At 39.6% G+C, this 23,737-nt stretch overlaps 1 protein-coding gene across 1 annotated transcript in view; it reads right to left on the reverse strand.

Moving 5' to 3' along the window:
- eng (endoglin) overlaps nucleotides 1–23,737 on the reverse strand; it is an 85,251-nt gene that overhangs the window by 14,629 nt on the left and 46,885 nt on the right. The window contains exons 4-11 of the mRNA XM_017702892.2: nucleotides 18,663–18,785; nucleotides 9,327–9,489; nucleotides 8,795–8,954; nucleotides 7,866–7,965; nucleotides 7,210–7,396; nucleotides 6,225–6,358; nucleotides 4,356–4,592; nucleotides 450–516 (exon numbers count right to left, since the gene is read on the reverse strand). Of these exons, the coding sequence (XP_017558381.1) occupies nucleotides 450–516; nucleotides 4,356–4,592; nucleotides 6,225–6,358; nucleotides 7,210–7,396; nucleotides 7,866–7,965; nucleotides 8,795–8,954; nucleotides 9,327–9,489; nucleotides 18,663–18,785 (1,171 nt within the window). The remainder of the gene's footprint in view (nucleotides 1–449; nucleotides 517–4,355; nucleotides 4,593–6,224; nucleotides 6,359–7,209; nucleotides 7,397–7,865; nucleotides 7,966–8,794; nucleotides 8,955–9,326; nucleotides 9,490–18,662; nucleotides 18,786–23,737) is intronic.

A 23,737-nucleotide genomic window follows, 5' to 3' on the forward strand; every position in this document is an offset into this window, starting at 1 on the left:
AAAAATGATTAGAGTTTTTAAACACAACTGTCACTGCTGGACTGAGAACAGTCTACCAACCAAAATATCCTATGGGCAGGGTCCTGTGACCACTGATGAAGGACTTGAGGATGACCAACGCAGACTGTGCAGCAGCAGATGAGCTGTCGTCTCTGACTTTACATCTACAAGGTGGACTGACATGGTAGGAGTGTCTAATAGAGTGGTCAGGGAGTGGACACAGTGTTTATAAACTCCAGCAGCACTGCTGTGTCTGATCCACTCAGACAACACACATGAACACGCCACCACCATGTCAGTGTTACTGCTGAGAATGACCCACCACCCAAATAATACCTGCCCTGTGGGGATCCTGACCATTGAATAACTGCGTGAAAAGAGGCTAAAAAAGTATGAAGACCAAGGAAAAGTATTCCATGAAAGATTAAGAACCGTAGAAATCTACTCACTGTTTGGTGGACGGTACGTCTGGGTGACTTGCACATCCGTCCTTACCAGCACAGGCGGTGTGCACAACTGAAAAACAAACAGATGAATAAATGAATGGTGGTGAATAATTAGCTAAGAACATACATTAGTTTCTATGAGAATGTGTGTTCTGAATGGGAATAAATTAATGCTTCTTAATTCGGTTTTATCAGGCCAAACAGCCGACATGATTAGTCTAAATTTTTCATTATTCCGCTCTGCAGAGACACGCGTTTGCCCCTGACTGGTCAGTGGGCAACCATAATTCTTGTATAATGGCCACTGATTAATGACCACTGGCTTGTTAATGACATGCACATTAGTAAATTTGCTCTTGGAGGCCCCGAGCACACTTGGGCCATTTAGAAATTTAGAGTCCTGTGGAAAAAGTTGCTTAGAAAGAAATTTTTGCTCTACAAATAGTCAGATTGATCTTTCTAGATAATGTGATAATGTGGCTGAAAGTAGGTGCAGATAAAGCACCGCAGAAACAGTCAGCACTCTAAAACTGTGGGCTATTTCTTACAGAGGTCGACTCAACACTGGAAAAATGAGAAGTCTGCTCAACTTCAAATGACATAGCAACTGATTACATGGCTTTGAGTTGGAAGTCTGAGTTCACACAACTCAAACTTCTTAGTTGAGTCAAAAACTCTCCCAGCTACTGTTTCTAGGTCTGTATCTCAGTTAGACAAAACTGAACCTGTGTTTTTTTTACTCATTCACCCCACTAGCTGGAACTCCTCCTAACACACAGTCCCATTTGGCATTTCTTTCCTCTTGGGCTTCTGGATGCGGACAGCTACGGCATTGCTGGGATTCAAACTCACAACCTCCTGACGTTGGGATGAATTATTAGACGGCTGCACCACATCAGACTCTGCCATACTTTAAAATTAAAATAACAACGACACAAAACCTGAGTTGCTTCATGTGTTCCTGAGTGGTGCAGTTGGCTAAGCCATCACCCCCAACAGGAGGTTGTGAGTTTGAGTCCCAGCAATACCATAGCCATTCATAAGTGTGTACCCAAGAGGAAAAATGTCTAGCAGGATTGTGTGATGGAAAGTTCTGGTTGGTAGGGAAGTTGAGTATAAAAAACAAGTTCATTTACCAAAGTGAGATGCAGAACTAAAAACTGAATAGAACTTTTGACTCAACTAAGAAATTTGAGTTATGTGAACTCAAGAAAAGCCATGAACCCAGTATCATGTTGAGTTGAGCTCATTTTTAACAGCGAACTAAGGCCTTGTTTGTTGTGTTTGTTTGTCTGTTTGTCTTTTCTCTGTTATTTTCCCCAGTAGCTCATGAAAAAATGTTTCTTATGACAGATTTTTGGTACCACATAGCAATAAGCAAATAGTTTAAATGTGAATTATTAATGTAATTAGTTCATTAGGATCATGCCTTCAAATAACTATGACAGCTCTGACAGAAAATTAAATATGGCAACAGTGATCTGTTGTTTGCCAAATAGCAGGCCTTCATAATCTTACTCCATCAGTCAGTATTAAATCTGTCGTCATCATCACATATTTTTATCCTTTAAATATAAAAAATTTTAAATCCTTTAAATGCATTTATAATACAGTTTCGGGGGTAAGGACCTAATTACCCATTAATAAACTAACTTTAAAGCATGCATACACCCTTTATAAGGGCAGCCTTGTTGTATTAGTACAGGTTGGTGATTAAGATCAGTCACCAAAATTTGTTACATTTATAGACCACAGTTGTACAGAATAAAATATATAAAGCACAGATAAAAAGACATCCATGCTTGAATGTGCTAAAAGAAATATATGAATAAACAAACTAGTCAGTTTTAATACGTTTTACGCTGTTACATTATTTGTTGTTTTATTATATTTTGTTGTTTTAACATGCATGTAAGTGCATTAAATTGTTAATGATTAGTTACATTCATGGATTTTTGTCTTTAACGAAGCAAAATGTATAACATAATTCATTTTTCTTCTATCGGTCTTCATTGTTATCTTGATGTAACAGATGAATAAATCAATGAAAAGCATTTCCATAGCAATATGAAAAGCATGCTGAATATGTACGCACGCTCGCTCATTGCGTCCAGTATTAAAGGCAGCATGCTCCATATGCTAATCTGTTTTACTGACCAAATTGGACATGGAGACTCACTGACTACCCTGGGGTGGATTTGAATCAGTTAAAGTGCCTAAAACTAAAATAGAATGCTCTTTATTTTGTTATTATGATGATTTTGCATGCTTTTTGAATTTGTCAGCCATCAGTGTTCTTTGCCTACAATACCCAGCATGCACTCCATAAATATGTCATTGCCCAGAGCCATAAAGAAATGCCCTGTTGTGTTTAGAGGCTAATCCTTCTCATTAGCACATTAACATTTTCAACAACTGTCACAATTGGCCCCTCCCAGTCGCAGTCCTATCCATGTGTTTGTGTTGTGTTTTGGTCTAGTCAACCTGTTTTCTTTGTTTTGGTTCTTAGTCCAGCCCCCTTGTTTAGTGATTGTTTCCACCTGTTTTCCGCCTGTCCCTCGTTATCCTTGTTTGTATTTATGCCCTGTGTTTGCCCCTTGTGTTTGTTGGTCTTTGTGCTGTTTGTTTGATTTGTTTGATGTGCTGTCTGTATGTTTAATGCTCGATCTGTTTTAAGTGTATTGTTTAAACTCTGTGTTCATCATGTCTGTCCCGCGATGTTGGCTGTACGAACTCTGTTCTGAAAACTGTTCTGACTACGACCCTGGATTTGCCCAAAATAAAACTCGCTTGTCTCAGCATATGTGTCTGCCTCCTCGCTCCACGTTACAACAACCTGCCCTCATTTATCCGTCCCAAAGTGCTTATCCTAGGGTTTCAGTCACATGATGTTTCTGTTGTTTCCATATTTGGGACCGAATTTCTGCTCCGCACAAATGCAACTGGAGGTGAAAGTTGGCTAAAATCATTTCATCTTACTTTAGAAGAGAAAAAACGTCTTGACAAAGTCATTAAAACAGGCTGCGATCCTTATACAGTTTCCCTCCTGAACTCCTGATCCCACTTAAACTGGTGGAAAGCTACCTGAGATTTCTATATATCTCAAACACAACCCCTCTCCCTGTTCTGAAGAGTCTCTCAGAGCATTTAAAAGCACAGAAGCCCACTGTTTCTTCACGTCTGGGTGGGTAAAGGGTCCCATGGTGTTGCATAAAGAGGAGAAAGAACTCTGTGATCATAGGAGGGTAACAACATGAGCTAATTAACACAGATGTGAACAATGTTGCCTTTAGAGAACTTTAGCTAATGTTAATAGCCGAGAGATAAACAGTCGTCCCCCTAACGGTGCTGCAAACAGCCGGTATAACTTTACTCTCGGTTTCTGGAGATTTAAATGACATTTGAATGAAACATGAACATTAAATATAAGACTGAATGTTGTGGGTCGGAAAACTACATTGTGATTCGACATATGTGATAACTGTGGCGTCCCTAGTTGAAATACCTGATATTATTAGCTAAAAATTCCTTTCTTGAGCTGAACAAGGCGTGAACAGCAGAGACAAATGCTAAACTATTGAAGGCATTGCACCACACAGTCACTCCCTGATTCGGTCCTCAAATTGGCGGCAACTGTACAGTGTGATGTCATGCGTAACTCAAGAATAATCTCAGTCTCAGGACTACCGAGAGTGGCACTACTGTAGGAGGTATCTAATGTGTAGACAACTAGATGTTGTCCAGTGTGTCTTAGGCTTGTTCCACTAAACGCTGTAGTTGGTGCCACTGACACTTAAGTTCCTCTTGCTCTTCTTGATCTTTAGATGCATGCTTAGCCCAGGAACCTGTTCTAGATCTACCAAAACATCCTGTCGTTGCTCATTTTATATGGTGTCAAAAGCAACTTACAGACTTGTGTGTAAAGCAGCGCACGACCCTGCACTCTAGATCCCAACTGTTGGAGGGCAGATCATCGAACACATCGAAGGAGAAGCTGAACCTGGCACTGTTGCTGCAGTCGTTAGGGCTGCAGGGCTCGTGTTTAAAGGGCATTCTCCATTCCACTGTCTGCAAGCCTTTAGCGTGCACAGAACACTCCTGTACTTCGATCCTCATGTTCAGAGATCCATGGACATGACTGGAGATCTGTCACAGATAAAAGAGCAGAGAAAGTGATTGATACAACTCTTCATCATCATCATTAACCACTTAATCCAGACAGGGTCAGTTGGGAGAGCAGAGAATCCCAGACAACCCTGCCCCCCTCACAACTTCCTCCAGCTCATTCCAGCCACTCCCAGGCCAATTTAGAGATATAATCCCTACAGCAGGTCCTAGGATGATCCAGAGGTCTTCAGTAAGCTGTGCCTGGTAAACCCTCTGGTTTAGTTTTTGCCATACGTTTTTACCTGCCCATACCTTTTTCATAACATGGCAGTGTTTATTATTTTTTATACATAAAAAATGTTAAAAAGTCAGAAAGGAAGACTCACAGTTGAATGTATATGTAATATTATAGCTAACAATTGCATTTAAATCTGTAGCGCAATCTATCTGAATGGATGGGCCCACTTTATAGTAATGTCTCTAATAACTGCGTAGTTACACATGAATAACATTCAAAAACATGGTAACTACTGATGATTTAGTCAATGTTACAGATGGATTACAGAAGTACAGCCTATGTAATTACACAAGTGTATCAACTTCAGTTTTGCATCATGTAATTACACAAGTGCATCAGCTACACAGGAACTTTCCTGTAGTGCAGTATTAAACATACTTTATAATAAGTGGACAGGTCCTGTGCAGTTGTTATGTAGGTACTGTGTAATAAAGGAGTGGTAATATAGACATTGTTTGGGGTTTAATGCAACACATTTAATTAATGACATAGAAATGATATATTAATATAAGGGGTCATCTGCTGTTCTGTCACATCATGTCACATTAACTTAACAACAGTTAAGTTAAGTTACCAACCGGGGAATTCCACCTCCGCATTTAACCGATCCGTGAAGTGAAACACCACATACACACTAGTGAACACATACACTAGGGGGCAGTGAGCACACACTTGCCCGGAGCAATGAGCAGCCCTATCCACGGCGCCCCGGGGAGCAGTTGGGGGTTAGGTGTCTTGCTCAAGGACACCTCAGTCATGGACTGTCGGCCCTGGGGATCGAACCGGCGACCTTCTGAATGAGCTGAAACTGGTTATAGTGTCACAGAACTAGCAACAAAAATGCTGGCTAAATGTTAGGAAAGCTGATACAGTGTAATGACTAATAGTAAGTTCTTATATATTTGTTTTTACTGCTGGAAAAATAAACCTCTGGAAAAAAATGCACTGCATTTATGCTATTAACCTTGTGTAATTACATGTATAGGCTGTTACAACCATTAAGATACACTCGTGTAATTACTTAAGCTGCACTTCTGCAAATCCATCTGTAACAGTGACTAATTAGTAGTCACATTGTTGTTGCATATGTTGTTCACATGTAACTACACAGTTATTAGAGACACTTAATATAAAGTTGGACTGAATAGAATAGTAAACCAACGCTAAAAACTTTGGCTTTTAAGGAATAAAACTTGGCTTTTAAGGAATAAAATCTTGAGAATAAAAGACAAATTGGTATAAAAAATTTTTAAAAAGTACACTTACGCCTGGTGACCTCTGGTTCCTATCACCACCACTGTAAACAAGCTCTACATTGGACTGTTTCTGATGCAGAATGTTTTTTAAAAATCAGTCCGTTAAAACTGCTTTACCTTAGCATAGATCTTCCATTTGGACTGTACTTGGGTGCCGGGGGCCATTGATGATGCGTAGCCCGAAGAGTTAAACAGCTCCATGTACATTCCAGAAGACTGTGTCGTGCTTTTCATTGGAGGGCTGTCTGTAACTAGAAAGAGAGGCAAAATAAACTCATTAAAAATGTGATCAAAAATCATGTTGTCTTTTCTTTCCCAGTGCTTCTGGAATATTTTCATATGCTGAAAAGTGATGAATTAACTTGATGCAAATGTATACATCATTACATGAATTTAACATATATCAGCACAATTGTGTCTTATTTACACTTAGAAGCATGGAATTTGACCATACGATTGTTTTTGAACTACGCAAATTTAATGCATTACGTTTTCCAGTCTACTGTTTATGAGTGGTGACAGAAACTGCAATGCTGGATCTTTGAATGAACTTAATATTCCACAGTCCAGATATAAAGAACTTCCAACAGATCAGCTTGTATAACCTCCATATAAAAGGAATGACCAATAGAATGGGACACACATGACCCTGCCCAATGCCAAGCGTGATCTAGAGGGGTACCCAAACCCCCACCCCCCCACCCTCACCGCTGCCAGCTTTGGGCTGTGGAGCAGTAAGCAGTGGAACTGCATTCTCTAGAGTGATAGAACTCCATCAAATATCATTGGGAAGAATTTAAGTGATCCTGAACTGATCAGTGAAGATCGGTACCTGACCTCACTAATGCTCAATTAAATCCTCACAGCAATGTTTGAACATCTAGTAGAGCCTTGGCAGTAGAGTAGAGGCTGTTACTGCAGCCAAATGGGGGCAAACGGTCCAGAAATGCTGGAAAAGCAGGTGCCTACAGACTTTTGGATGCATAGTGTATCAGTGTCAATTTAGTGAGGAACTTGTTGAGGTGTATCACCTTACACAGAGCTATCATTTCTGTTTTAGCTAGCTGTATTTCAAAAGGGAAGAGAATCAGTGGTGTATTACCTGCAGGGTGCTCTCTCAGGGCAATGCTCACTTTGATTTCTGGGCTGTTGACGTGAATTTCTGTGTAGCTGGTGAAGAATGTGACATTGTAATACGTGAATGCTTGCTGCTTGATCTCCCTTGCATCGTCCGAGATGTTCCTTATTGGTCCTGCCCTCATATTGTTGATGTCTACAGGGTTGTTGGACTGGACAAAAGGAAATTCAGAACACATAACTGTCATCAGTCATGGTAATAAGACTAATAATGTAGTAAGTAGTGCCCCACACTCCCTCAAAAACTCGTCAAAAATTAATATGAATGTCTGAGTTGATAACGTCTGTTCATCCATCTATCCATAGCAGAGCTTCTACTCTGTCATCTATCCATCCATTCATCCAGAACAAAGCCTGTTTTCTTCCATCTATCATCCATCTAGAGTAGACCCTCCATTCTTCAATCCATACATCCATATTACAGCTTTTACATTCCATCCATACATCCACCCAGAGTAGAGTCCATCCATCCATCCATCCATCCATCCATCCATCTATTCATTCATCAATTTATAGTAGGGCCATCCATCAATCCATCCATCCAGAGTGGAACTCTACTCTTCCATTCAGTGCCAGTTTAAGGCAGAGTGACCCCGCCATGAAAACTCCATCTTCACTCACCAGCAAAACGGCATCCTTAGCTTTGATTTTCCACGTGGTTCCAATGGGACCCCTCAGAACCAGTTTAACTTTAGAAGGGTCAACATCCACTGTTACAGTACTGAAAAACAATCCCAGTCGCCACAAAAGCTCCATTATACTGTGTAAACGTTACATAGACTAATAGAAACTTTGAAAAGCAAACTTTTCAAATCCTTGTTTATACACTGCTATACAGAAAAGGTCACAGGTCACGTTTTTCATTTCCAGTCAAAAAAAAGACATTAACTACAAGTTACGTATTTCATTAAGTACTAGTTACAGATATTTCTGAGAATATGAGATACAAGATAAATCTAAAATAATTATCAGCAGCAGCAGCAGCAGCCTATCCCAACGTCTACTGGGCAGAAGGCAGTATAAACCCTAGACAGGTTGGACAGTCACATACATTCACATCGAGTTTAGTATCTCCAATAAGACTGACTGCATGTCTTTGGATTGTGGGGGGAAATTCAACCAACTTCTAAGACTGAACTTTGAAGGTGTGTCTGCAGATTTTGTTCAGAAGCTGAAAGTGAGTCTCTTGAAAAGAATGGAAGCTGTAATGAAAGTAAAGAGTGACACACTAAACACGATGTTACATTCGGTTGTTGAGGTGTCTGTGTAATGTTCTGTTACATGTGTTGTCTGCTTTTTCACTGATTTGCCCATTTTGACTGGAAATAGAAGTGTGGCCCAGTATCAGTAATAACAGTGGGGGGGTCTTCTTCTGCTTAAATATGAGCGTGTATATATATATATATATATATATATATATATATATATATATATATATATATACACACACCTTTATTTATTTATTTATTTATTTATTTATCAACCTCCTTGCTATGGTAAATATGTACTGATCATAGTCATAAAGGGTCAGCTTTTTCTAGTTGACTCACCCAATGCTAACATTGTCGGGAATATTGATAATATGCAGCTCGTCCAGAGAACTGTCGAAAAAGCAAGATTTAACTGCTATATTTTTAGATCCCACTTTGAAAAAGGTCTTCTGCTTTGGGTATTCCAGTCTCAGTCGGCAAACACTGGGCATTTCCGGCACTGAAAAACAGAGCATGAGGTTTAGCTCATAATACAAACTTGGACACATTTATTAAGAGCCAAAATTATGGGAAACGTGAAATATGATTATGTACTTTTTTTCATATATTTATAAATGTACTGTTCACTCCACTGTCTGTAAAATCTACATATGGAAACAAAGCAGCCTGTTGTCACAAAAACCTACACATATGGCTATTCAGCCTACAGCAGTTCAGCCCAACCGTTCATGCTGAAGTTATATGAAGTATCAGTAGAGATCAGTACAGATTTGCATACATTAACATTAAAGCAATAGTTACAAGTTGCCTTTTTAAATGCTGAGGGGTAAAGAGAGGTGGGTAATGTTGTACAATACAGATGTGCCTTTACCTGTGTTTTTGGTCACTGTGAGGTTCACTACATCTTGAAGTGTGGTGAATGATGTGACCCCTCCAAACATTTTTACTGCCCAGTCGAGGAGTTCGCTTCCCTTTAAAGCTGGTGCTGTCTGGGTAGCTCCCGGATAAAGGGTTAAATGAGTCCCATTTGTCACCTGCAAATTAGATGAGGGTTTTTATATTAAAGACTTAATCTTTATAAGAATAATGATAACTAGACTTTGTAGCTTAATGTGCTTAATAAGGGGTAAAATACAAAAGACAAAATATCGCTGCTGTCAGAAGAAAACCATTTTGTCGTTTTTCAGTTTTTGGCATAATATGAAAAAGCCTGTTGGTCTTTACATTGTGTGTAAATTTCATGAAGAATGGACCAAAAGAAATGGTCCAAAATGACTAGGAAAGACGTCTGGTTCTATTGACTTACGTTGAAAGTAAAGTAGATTTTTTCCTTCTCCTGTAAAATGACCATTTTGGAGATACGAGGTTTTTTTCCAACAACAGTGATATATAAGATCACAAGAATATTAAAGCAAATGTACCCATCCATCCATCCATCCATCCATCCATCCATCCATCCATCCATCTATCCATCTATTTATAGATGTTTGGTCAGCTATCATGACCAGCTTGGTCATCCTCACTGACCTGCCACTTTATTCTTGTTTACCAGCTTGGCCATGGAAATGATGCTGGTTAACCAGTTTGGTCATGATGATCATCCAACTTAGGGATGCTGGTTAACCAGCTTGGCCATGCTGGTCGTTCTTGCTTATGCTGATTAGGTTGACCAGTTAAACCTTCCTCATTGCTCTGCTTGGTTACTCTTGTTGACCAGCTTGGTCATGCTGGTTGTCCAGCATGGTCGTGGCCATTGACCTGCTTGGTCTTGCTCGCCTAGCTGGTTGACCTGCTTGATCTTGCTTGTTGACCATCTCAGTCATGCTGATTATACTGGTTAACCAATTTGGTCACAATGATTATGCTAGTTGACCAGCTTGGTAATGCTGGTTAACTAGTTTGGTCATGCTTACTTATGCTGATCTTACAGGTTGACCAGTAAAACCTTCCAACTCAAGAGACAAACACACCTTTTGGCTAGTCTAGCTAGATGTCCAGCTTGTCAACTGCTGTGACCAGCTTAGACCATCTGAAACCTGCTACTAGCAAAAGCTTTGGAATTTTCAGCAGGAATAAAATGACAAAAAAAGGAAAAAATGGGCAATAAAGAGGTAATCATAACAAAAGTTTTAAAAAAATGGTTAATGTCTGGTCACTTTAATGATTCACATCCATTGCAATTGTTCTTAGAACATTCTGACCTCTCGTGGTACATTCATGATTCTATTCATTCATGCTTTGAGGATTACATAATGACCAAACTTCCTCTGTGCTGCCCAGAAGCTGTCTCGTTTACTGTAAAGAAAAAAAGGAATCGTATATGAAGAGATTTGCTTCACATTTGCCCGCTGCACTGGTCAGCCTCTCTCTTTCATTTATTCCTGTCTCTGTCGGTCTGCGAATTTGGTCGTTTGAAACTGAATGTTTATTATTGTCCAGTGTCCACGCGCTGGTTGCCCAACCCCTCTGGTGCCACAGTCTTTCCTTCACTTCCTGACTAGGGACGGGAAATGGGACCTTTTTAACTGTGTGCGTCAGTTCAAGCGGCTGGAATCTGACTCCATGTGGGGATAAATATATACATACACTGTCTACACTAGCCTGACCACCGCAGACAGAAAAACAGACAAGAGATAAAGACGTTCAGAGATTATGTCATGCTGCACTGAAGCCGAGTCCAACCAGGAAAACCAATGGCAATGCAGAAAGTGGCTATTTCTGCTTCTTAATCTGCATGTCTCCTTTAATGAGGTGACCTCTTAGCCACTGCATTCATTCTGACATGAAGAATGTGATTTTACGAAGCTGAAGTTTTGTAGATTTTTATATCGCTGTTGTCGGAAGAGAACCTTGTATCTCCATTTTTTTTTTTCGTTTTTCAGTTTTTGACATCATTTGAAAACTCCCCCTTACAGTGTGTGTAAATTTCATGACAATTGGACCAAAAGAAACAACCAAAAATGAAAAACCTCTGAAAACCTTGGAAAAACCTCTGGTTCCATTGACTTACATTTAAATTGAAGTAGGTTTTTTCTGCTCCTGTAAAGTTCTCATTTTGGAGATACGAGGTTTTAATCTGACAACAGTGATATTTTTGTGCTACTATTTTGAGAACACATGAATAAGAATAGACTTCACCCTTCAGTGGCCTTTTCGACAATGAAGCTAAAGCTAACCCAACCTATGTAACCTGGGCTAGTTAGCTCATTCTCTAGCACTACCAGCATTACAACCTAACTTTTAGCATGTTGCCTGTTTGATTCCAAGCACAGAAGTATAACAGGAAGATGCCAAACGTTAGTAGGTTGTTCACAGATGTGACCAGGTTGGTCATACACTGCCTCTCTGGTCATCCAACTAAGAGTTATCAATAATAATAACTAGATTAAGTGACCCTTATTAGTCCCACAATGGGGAAATTTCACCTCCGCATTTAACCCATCCGTGAAGTGAAACACCACATACACACTAGTGAGCAGACACACACTAGGGGGCAGTGAGCACACTTGCCCGGAGTGGTGGGCAGCCCAATCCGCAGCACCCGGGGAGCAGTTGGGGGTTAGGTGTCTCGCTCAAGGACACCTCAGTCATGTGCTGTCGGCTCTGGGGATCGAACCAGCAACCTTCCGCTCACCAGCCTAACCTCCAGCCCACGACTGCCCCAAATGCAATTAGACGATATGTATGGGAAAACATCCAAAACGGTGGGCACAAGTAGATCAGGGACCAGGATCGTTAGTTGACTGATTTGCATACTGTGACGTTTCATGGTACTTTGGTACGAGGACAAGTCATCCACATCTATAGCAGAGTTGAACCAGAGGGTGTGCTGCAGAGACATTTTGACATTTTTCCAATTTGGAAAGATGTGATCACATTTGAAGCTAGGTTGGTGTATATGTTATTACAGAGCAATGCACTTCAGCTATTCATGAAAAAAAGGATGTTCTAGTTCTTAAATATGAGAATGTATGACAGGTTAAATTGCTTCAAAAATCACAACTCACTATTTGATTTTTCAAACTTTTATGGCTACTTGAAAAAATCTAACTCGGCTCTAACATGAAGTAAAAAGTTCAACTTACAACTAAATACACTGGCAAGTGAAATTATCTTAAACTTATTCTATATATCCAATATTTCTCATGTAGAGAAATTTTGCTGTGAGAGTGTTATAAGATTATTTTACTTATTTATGGACCGTTTTGCTTAAGTCAGTAATCTCACAGTACTGGCTGATAATTTTGCATGTATGAAGTGAAACTGCATTAAGCAAAATGTTCTGGCAATACAGTGAAATCATTTGAATTACTCACTTAAAACAACTAAAACATCTAGGAATAAGTATCATAAGCTTACAACAAGCTCAATGTCACACTAGTTTTTGCAGCGTATGTGAAAACACTTCATATTTACTACAATGAGTGCAGAGAGTTTCTTAACTCATTTCATCAGGGTAATCAATAAGCTTTACGAAACCAGATCACTGTTAATCAGTAGATGTAGACAGGTTTGGTTTTCACTGTGAGTGAAGCAGTCATCTTTGATTGATGTGTTCTTTTCATGTGGTTTTTTGGTGGATGGAGAAAGAAAGACAGGAAGCTGTGTGGACAAGCACTGTAACAAATCACAATGAAACACAAGTAGGGGGGTGCAGAGAGGAGCGGAGGGGGTGATGGAGGGATGGGGAGAACGGAGGAGCCTGTCTGACAGGCGTTTGTCTCTGCAGATATCAAAACGAAAAGCAGGAAGGGTCCCGGCCCGAGGTGGCCCGATCCCAAACACATTCCGATTAGACTTCCTTCCCCGCTGCGTGACTCAGTGAAGAGAAGCTAGCCAACTTTAGCCTTTCAGCACAGCGCTGCCATTAACCTGGCCAAGACCTTTCAGCATTAACATAGTCCAGACCAGCTGAAGACTCCATCATATCACTATTATAACCCAGCAAAGGGAAGAAACCTGATTAAACTGACAGCACTGAGCAAAGGATGCTTAGACAGCAAAGCAAGCCCTGATTAAACGAAGGGTCAGGCTTTTTGGAACGTCGCTCCAGTCGGCTGTCTGTACATCCTGCGTGCCCTGCATCCTGGAAGGCATAAAGCACAGGTCAAGCCTTCAGTAAAAAAAAAGTGCATGGAAACTGACAATAAAAGGTGGGGACCAGGTGGCCAAAGCAGCTTCCTAGAGCAGCTAGTTAGGCCTAAAATGAGCATTTAATATGCTATTTGATAGAGTACAGCATCATGTCCTTCAGCCTCAGAATTGAAGATTTTGTACCATTTTCATGTTCTGGCTCATCAATGTTCTCTCAATACAGTACCCAGTATGCTTCACAACCACTGGGAATCCCTAGAAGCCGCTAAGCCAAATGCTAATAAATAAGTCATTCTGTGGAAACATCAATTATTGTATTACACTTGCAAAACATCTTAGGGTTACAATTGATTTATATGTTAAAATGAAACAATAAGTTAGCAATATTGGTTTTCAAATCAATTATATAGAATTCCAGGCACCACTATAATCTATAAGCTATACATAACCATGAAAGATATGATATAAATGACATAAAGAATATAAACACCAAATAAATATTATAAAATTTAGAGTGAAAGTTGTGGTCCCCAGGAGTCGTGTCACTGGTGTTACAGTGTGACAAAAAATCTCTTATTTTGAAATATAAATCACACTGGTGACATCACCTGACTTCCTTTTACCTGTTCTCTGAGGATCTAGAAAGAAAAGCACATGGAGAGTCCACTGTGTCTTTTTTTAGCCTTAGAAATTCTCACTTAGCTCATGATTTCATGTGAGGCTTTTAGGTGAAGTCACTGGTATGACCAACTAGTGTGAAAATATGTCATTTAAATGGATTAAATGACATTTTAGTAGAGATTCCATGATTCACAACACATAGTTTGATGCTCTGTAGCAGCAATTTGGTAAAATGCCTTTTTCATTGAAAATGTCAGTGTTACTGTCTCTGGTGTTGCCTTTCTGATGTGTAACACCAATGGCGATCAGTAACACCAGCGACTCCTAGGGAGAGATAAACATGCGGACGTTTCGGTAAAATAACCCTAAAACACCTGCTCAATACACTCTCTTCTTCAAGGGTTCTTTAGCAAGAAAATGGTTCTAGATATGACATGAACACTCAGGAAATGCTTTGCATGATTAAAGGATTTTTTGCATCGTGAAAGGGTTCTATGTAATTAATCATGCAGGGTTAATCATGAAGGGTTCTTTAAAAATCCATGGTTCCATATAGAATAAATTTCACTCTTCTTAAAAGTGTATGATATATATATACATATCACTGTTGTTGGATTAAAACCTTGTATCTCCAAAATACAGGAGAAGGAAAAAACATACTCTACTGTTAATGAAAGTCAATAGAACCAGACGTCTGTCCAAGTAATTTTGGGCCATTTCTTTTGGTCCATTCACCATGAAATTTACACACAATTTAAAGGACAACAGGTGTTTTTAAATGATGTTTAAATTATGTCAAAAACAGAAAAATGGCTAAACTAGATATAAAAGGTTTTGGTCTGATTTCCAACATGTGATACATGCATGTATGGCCATATACCAGAGTTCTGTATAGGTATAGCTGTCAATTGTGATTGGTTGGTACACTTTTTTTTTCATATTAAGAATAAACAGAGACTTCTTTCCAAGCAGTTAGGATGAGTCAAGGACACCCACTGGCTTTTTCTTCCCTATATTGAATAATATATATATATATATATATATATATATATATATAGAACCTTTTCACCATATGGAAAAATACCCTTAAGCAACTAGAGATTCTTAAGGTTCTGAATGTTCAAATCTCTTGCTGTGTCAGTGTATGTTCCCTGCTGGGTTTCTGTGAAAAGAGAGCGAACAGACAATCCGTTAGGAGTGGACTCAGATGGAATCAAGCTGGTGTTCTGGCTTGTTTCGGACTGGATCTTGTCTGCAGAAATGGATGGCCAAGGCTTTGTATAAGGTTGCACAAGTTCAGGCTTGAAAGGCCATAACTCAGTGCAGTTTAGTGTTTACCCTGATTCTACACCTCAGACTGAACTCATCAAGGCCTTTCAGGGGCACCAAGCTTTTCAAAGGAATAACTGACCAAAAGCTTTAATACATTGTGCACGGTGGATGTTACATGAAAACTATGAATATACATGTCGGAAACAAAACCTCATGTCTCCAAAATAGTAACTTTACATGATAAAAGGGTTAAAGAACCTTTAACTCCATCATGAAGGAGTTCTTTGGATTGATGGAAAATGCACATGATTGTGATATAGACAGTTCTATATTGAACCACTTCCAAAAAGGTTCTATATAGAACCATCTATGGCACAATTTCCATCAAGCTGAACAACGCTTTTATGATGCAAAGGGTTTTTTGAGTGTCCATGGTTCAATACAGAGCCCTTTTCTTTACTTAAGAACCCTTGAAGCACCATGCTTTTAAGAGTGTACATTCTGGTTAAATGGGGAAACTCCTTAATTGACTTCATTCCTAAAACAAAACTCTGCCACTAACATTAGACATGTGTTATTGTTTCACATGTTATTCTTTTGGGTGGTTGTTTACTTCCCAGCATTTTCACATATGGGTACTCTCCACCATTTCAATATGTTCGCCCTCGTAATGCTCACTGAGGCCCGAGGCCGTACAAACAAGGTTAATTGGTTCTCCAAACAGGCCCCTGGGGGTTGCACAGCTGGAGTGAGGTAAGATTTGTCAAACAGCTGGCAGCAGCTCACATCTGGACATTTGTGTCTGTCTTCCCAAAAAAAGTACAGATCAAGTCTGTCCCTGCTTCTGTCACTGGAACAGCAATGCATGTGAATGCAGTTCTTTGGTCATCTTCCATAATTGAGCTGTTCATGCTCCACTCATGAATGCATTCTTCCATTTTCATAGCTGGTTCTCTGAGTGAAGGTATAGAACAAAGGTTCTCAAACCTGTCCCCAGTGTAAAAATCTATACTGTCTGGGGGTTCCTGAGAACTACGGCCATAGAACAACCACTTTTGTGGTACCTTAAAGCAACTTTGGCCAAGAACAAAGGTTCTCAAACCTGTCCCCAGTGTAAAAATCTATACTGTCTGGGGGTTCCTGAGAACTACGGCCATAGAACAACCACTTTTGTGGTACCTTAAAGCAACTTTGGTCACTACAGCCATGTTTGTGAGCGTGAAGAACCTTTGAATGGTTGACACCAAGTTTTCCTAGAACAGGGGTTGGCAACATGTGGCTCTGGAGCTGCCTGCAGCTGTTATACTGCCCTGTTGTGGCTCCATGGCAGAGACATTTAGGTAAAAATAAAATAATCCTCCTTTGCAGTAAAATAAAGCTCTGCTAATCGTTCAATACAGTTTAACAATAAATGATCTTAAACGCTGGAGCTGATTCAGAACTGCTAATTCACCCTTTAACCCTGAAAATTGACTTATTTGAGTTTATAATCACTCCAGCTGGTTTCCTGATACATTTCATCTGCAACAAGAAACTGTCAGACACTAAAAGGTCACGAGGCTGATGTCAGTTTCTCATTTGCCAACTTCTAGTTGGAATTTTCCCGTTCCACCTTAAATGGTGCAGCAGTTACATTCTGGCACCTCACCATTTAAGGTGGAGGTGGAGGAAATTCGAAAAAGAAGCTGGTAAATGAGAAGCGACTTCAGCCTCGTGACCTTTTAGTGTCTGACAGTTTCTTGTTGCAGATGAAATGTATCAGGAAACCAGCTGTTGAACGTTGAGAGACGTTTTACAAGAAATGGTTCCACTTTTGCGGAAAAGTTTCCTGCTGGAGATGCAAGAAAAGCAGCTATAGCTGAGCTAAAGCTTAAAGCAGAGCAAATTAAGTCTGCATTTTCATTTATGTCGTATTTTTTAGATTACACTAGGACATTAGCACATACTGAGACATATTTACATCCAAGATGGTAAAATGTAACAAAGTGTGAAAAAGTATGTAATAAAATGTAACATGTGACAAAGACAAAGGAACTGGTGGTGGACCTAAGGAGGGACCCCTGTGTGTGGACAGTGGACACTGTGGAGGATTACAAATATCTGGGAGCGTATACTGACAATAAACTGGACTGAGCTAAGAACACTGACGCCCTCTACAGGAAGGGCCAAAGTCGTCTCTATTTTCTGAGGCGCCTGAGGTCCTTCAGCATCTGCCGGACTTTGCTCAGGATCTTCTATGAGTCTGTGGTGGCGAGTGCTATCCTCTATGCTGTTGCATGCTGGGGAAGCAGGCTGAGGGTGGCAGATGCCAACAGACTCAACAAACTGATCCGCAAGGCCGGTGATGTTGTGGGTGTGGAGCTGGACTCGCTGATGGCCGTGTCAGAGAGGAGGACGCTGTCTAAGCTGCAGGACATTATGGACAATGCCCCCCCCACTCTACAACACAGTGATGAGACACAGGAGCTCATTCAGCGCAAGACTCATTCTGCCAAAATGACCACAGAGCACCACAGGAGGTCATTCTTACCTGTAGCCTTCAAACTCTATAACTCCTCCCTCAGTGTGTGATACTGCAGTTCCTCTGTGCAAAGCTCAATACCAAACTGTTCATATGTGTAATAATAATAATTGTGTGCAAAAACTCAGAGGTGCAATAATTTGAGCTGCCTTATACTAGATGTTTAATATTTATTATCACAGTCACTGCCACTTTATTATATTCACAAGAACTTAAATCTTGTGTACGTATTGCAAATTTCTATTTCTCTTTTGCTTTAAATTATTAAAGTATTTTATTATTTTATATAAATGGTTGCAACTGTAAAAACTGCAATTTCCCTCTGGGATCAATAAAGGATTCTGATTCTGACGTAATGCATTTAAAATGTGGCTCCCAAGGTGGTTTGGATTTGTTGGAAGGACAAAAAGGCTCTAAACGTTTGAGTTGCCCACGCCTGCCCTAAAATCTTTACATTATGTGGAGGTTCTTTAACCTTGAAAGAGTTTCTTTACACTCATACATCTCATTTACTAAAAACAGGATTCTCAAACCAGTCCTCAGGGTGGGATATGAGCCAGGTTGGAGCAAGAATATGGATCATCTAAGTGTCCCTGAGGTGAGGTGTGAGAACCACGGTTCTAAACAACCATCCACTGAATGGTGTTTTTCTTTTGTCTTTCTTTCCTGGCTGATGGAGTGAAAGTGTTTGATACCTACATAAAGGATTAGATTGGGTGCTTTCTGCTTGATGTGTACGTAGATATTTGGTGACACTGTGCTGGTGAAGATCAGGATGGCTGGAACTTCTGTAGCTATACTCATTATTACATGTCCATCAGCCTGTAAAGAAAAAGAAAGTAGACGTTAGCATATAATCTTTAAAAGTAGAGGTTCAACAACAGAAAAAATCATTCTTCCAGGGAGCAGAGGAAAAAATGCACTTTTCTCTTTCTCATTTTCTGGCAGTTGTTAGTGTGTATAGACCTAGTATCTCAAAATAATGACTTATTATTATGAAATAATGATTGAATGACAGTCATTTAGTACAACAACTTAGTTTCTTAAAATAGCAAGTCAAATTTCTGAGAAAAGAAATCATTTTTTTGTGAAAATTTCATTATTTCAAGAAAATCATTCAAGTCATTATATCACAATACAAAGTCAAAGATCTGAGAAGTCTTTATTTTCAGATAGTAAGAGACATTTTTGAGAAAAATAAGCAATTATTTTGAGAACATCAGCCTTTATTTTCAGAAATTGAGCCCAAATTTCGGTATACAGCTGCCAGAAAGAGAGACCACAGGCTTTAGTTTTTGGGCTTCCATAAAAATGATGTTGAAAGTTTACTTCTTAATTTTGCACGAGAGTTACGAGGCTAACAATTAGTGGAAGCTTCTAGCCAGTAAAAAGCCAAAAATGTACAGTTTTACCCTTTTATAAGGTAGGAAATTTTACTTTAGGTAGTAGCAAATTTTGTCTACATTTTTATAAACAACGCCCCATGTATGTCATGAAAAGAGTAGATTCCTGAAAGTGGTCTATGATGCACCTAAATATGTTACAGAATATACCACTGAACACATTTTACACTGTGTTAAAATTTCATAGTTGAATTATTTAATGTCCAATCAAAGTTTTTTCCATCTCTTCAAAGGTTACCATTTCAGACATTTAACATTTTGTAGCAACGTGTATCAGTTGTGCTGTTGTCAAAACTGCTAGAGCAGAGTCCGTGTGAAGACCGAGACTTTTAGTAGTTGAAGCAGAGTCAAGATTGGATGGATTATGGATTAGCACACACACACACACACACACACACACACACACACACGATCTATGTATATATGTGTATAATTACAACATTGATATATAGTCTAAGCCTTGAAGCCTGTGGTAGATATAATCACAAAGACAACTGCAGTATTCAAATCATGTAATGATGCAGAATCCAAATAACTATTCCTTAAACAAATGAATGAGCAGTGCATACAGTAGTTAAAACTGGGGCTAGCAAAGCAGGACTGCTTATTTCTCATGGATCACACAATGAAACGCAACAACCCGGCTGAGAAAACAAAGGAGTCTGAGAGATGTGCCGGACTGTTGTGGAGCAGATAAACATCAGAACAGGCCTTTTGCATTATGTTTACATCTCGGCCCAGGCAGCAACAGAGCATTTGCCGCAGTAACCAGCTGAAGTCCGAGGCCAGCCGGCAAACAAATTCCCACAGGCCCTTTTCCTGCGATTAGGAAGAAAAGAAAATCAACCACCATAAACAGTCAGGGTCCTCCTGTGACCGTGTTGTTGTTTTGCAGGCTAGCCGGGCAGACTGGCAGACGCGCTGTAGCGTGCAGCAAACTTAATCTCCACACACACGCGGACTAAGCCGCTCCGCTTCACTCCAGCTTTACCGTGCGGTACGTCTTACCTCAGACGGAGCCGCACTAAAAAGCTTGCTGTTGCTTCAGCATGTGCAGCATTTCCCATTAGCAGCACAGTGGGTGGCCAGCAAGACCTCCATGCTAATGTGCTTCTGCCAGGGAGGTACACAGCAAACGCACCAAGGTTAAGAGTCCATACGGGACTAAAAGTTCCCCTAAAGGTGTCATTTAAACCCTTTACACAATCTACATTGAATAACAAATGGCTTTTTATACCCAAGAAACCACTAAAAATGGCATCTCTACACCTTCAGCCACATGCAGATTGCTAAAACATATATGAATATGCATGATTATGCAAATTCGAAATGTCCCATCGTCCTTCTACCCTGGATTATGCTGTGCTATAGTGCGCTAAGGCAGTAATTACCAGAAGAAAATGTACAAAACGATCACTCTATGAACACAAGGACCACACAACTAGTGCTAAAATACATCCTTACTTATTTTCTCAGTGCAGTTTTTGTTGTGAAAATGCAGACTGATCAAGAATTTGACAAACGGCACAGCTGGATACGGTTAAATGTTGGCTCTCTTTAAAATCAGTTATTGCCTTTCTATAGGCAACATTTTAATTTGTACCTATTTGTAAATTACAAATCTATTATTTAGTTTCTGATAATGATTGAGTTATTAGTGAATTAATACTGAATTATTCAGCAACTATTCAAGGTATTCGATGTCTATAAGAAATCATTTATTAGTAGTATTTACTACGAATTATTCAGTAACTACTACGCATGTTTTAGTAAAATATTCAGATTTCACTATAAATTATTCAATCCATTCTGTAAATGTTTCAGTATCTGCTATGAGTTGTTCAGTAACTATTCAAGGTATTGTGTATATTCGATGAATTATGCAATATCTACTATAAATTATTCAGCATGTACTATGAATTAAGTACCTCCTATTAATGAATTAGTATGTACTATGAATTATTTATTATGTACTATAAATTATTGGGCTATCTACTATGAATTATTCAGTATCTATTATGAAATATTCAATATCTACTATAAAATACACAGCATCTACTATGAATTATTCATTATACACTGTAGATTATTTGGTATCTACTATGAATTATTCATTATCTACTATAAATTATGCATAAATTGTTCATTAGCTACTACAAATTATTTAGTATTTACAATGAATTGTACTATGAATTGAAAAAATGTGCATAAATGTGCTATAGATAGTTCCATATAGAACCTTTCTGAAGAGTTCTATATAGCACCCAAAAGGGTTCTTCTGTTGTTACAAGCTTGACACTGTAACAATAGAAGAACCCTTTTGGTTGCTATAGACAACAATCTACAGCACATAGGTCTGAAGTACCCTTTCATGATGCAAAGAACCCTTTAATCATGCAGAAGGTTCTTTGTTTGTTCATGGTTCTATATTGTAACAATAGCAGAACCCTTTCTGGTGCTAGATAGAATCATATACAACACACTCTCCATCAGTCTAAATACATTTCACCATGAAAGAAACATATTCATGTAAAGGGTTCTGAGTGTTCATGGTTCTACACATTACTTTTCATTACTTTACCTTTGAAGAGCCTTTTCAAAGTGTAGGTCAGGAGTGGTCGGCCACCTAAACTTATTTAGGCGTGAATAAGGCTCAACACAAGCTGCAAGCCAACAAGGCGGAGGTGGGTTTCTGATAAAGAGGCCGGCTTGTGTGATCTCAGATTCATTCGGAAGTGCTGTGAGGACGCTGCTAATGGTCACCACACTACAGTGCAATCTGAAAGAACAGGAGAGTGGCTCCAATGGCAAAATGCCACAGAGGAGTCATTTACAGAGCTCCACTGTCCCACTGGAAGCAGCTTCCACAGGAAAGCCAAGAGGCAGCTAGCTGGAATGCCACATCGACCTTCAACCACCATCACCATCATCGCTCAGGCGTAATCGTTCACACTGCTCCCGTCGCCTCTAGACATAATCTTAGGATTTAATGCTTTAGAAGTCACAGCTGTAAAGCGTGCTGCACTTTCATATGAATTCCACTGAATCATAGCTCACTGAAACAAGCAGAGAAACTGGTACAATGTGCACATTGTAAAGTTTCAATTAATATCAGATTTGCGTCTGTAAGTAAAAGAGGAAATAGTTTATTATGGTTTGAAGTTGATGACTTTTGACATCATAACAAAGCCAGACCACATCACCTCAAGTAAACAGTAAAGCGGAGAGAAATGATCCAGAGTGATGTTCTGCGCAGAGATGATTTGAAAATGTGGTGCTAATTGTCATAGCAGCACCTCAGGCTTCAGCGATATGTAATCATTATCACTGTTTTATATCACAGAAGGCTGTAATATGCTAATTGAGAACTCTAACAGTTCCTTTTTTAGCAGGTGCTGTGAGTAGCCTGACTTTTCAATTAGTTTGTTCTGAGTGTGTTAATGAACGAAGGCAGGCGCATGATCTAAAGCAGTGGTTTTCAACCCATGGGCTGCAGCGCCCTGTGGGCCGTGGCGGTACTGCAAGGGGGTCAATGACGGCTTTTTAAAAAATTAATAAATAAAAATAAAAACATCACCACATTATAGATATTAAACCAATCATTACGAATATGCAGGTTTACAAAAGTAAAACGTCAAGAAAACTGGAAGGAGAATGTTCATGAACACACTTTGTTATCTTCACATAGACATTGCCCAGGTGGTTGCTAAAGTGTTGCTAAGCTGTTGCTATGGTATCTACAGTGGGTACTAGGGTGTTGCTAAGCCATTGCAGTGGTCTCCCAGGTGGTTGCTAAGGTGCTGCTAGGCCATTGCTATGGTACATAGCATAGATGTTTGCTAAGGTGTTGTTGGGTGTTTGCTACGTTACCCTGGGTGGTTGCTAAGGGCTGTTGCTATGGTATCGTAAGTGGTTGCTAAAGTGTTGCTAGGCAGTTGCTACAGTATATGAGGTGGTTACTAAAGCAGTGCATGGTTCTTACGATGGTATCTACAATGGTTACTAGGATGTTGCTAGGCCACTGCAATGGTATCCCAGGTGGTTGCTAAGGTGTTGCTCTGGCATTGGTATGGTATATCAGGTGATTGCTGAGGTGTTGTTAGGTGTTTGCTAGGTTACCCTGGGTGGTTGCTTAGGGTTATTATTATGGTATCATAGGTAGTTTGGTATCATAATCCCAGGTGAATGCCAAAGTCTTCCTAAGTAGCTTCTGTGGCATCCACAGTGGTTGCTAAGGTGTTGGTATATGCCCTTTCTATTTTATTTTAAGTGATTGCCAAGTGAGGCTAGGCTGTTGCTATGGTATCCCAAGTGGTTGTTAAGGTATTGCTATGCCTTTACTGTGTTGTCCTAATTGATTGCCAAGTGAGG

Source organism: Pygocentrus nattereri, chromosome 23 (assembly GCF_015220715.1).
Source record: "Pygocentrus nattereri isolate fPygNat1 chromosome 23, fPygNat1.pri, whole genome shotgun sequence".
NCBI classification, from domain to species: Eukaryota; Metazoa; Chordata; class Actinopteri; order Characiformes; family Serrasalmidae; genus Pygocentrus; species Pygocentrus nattereri.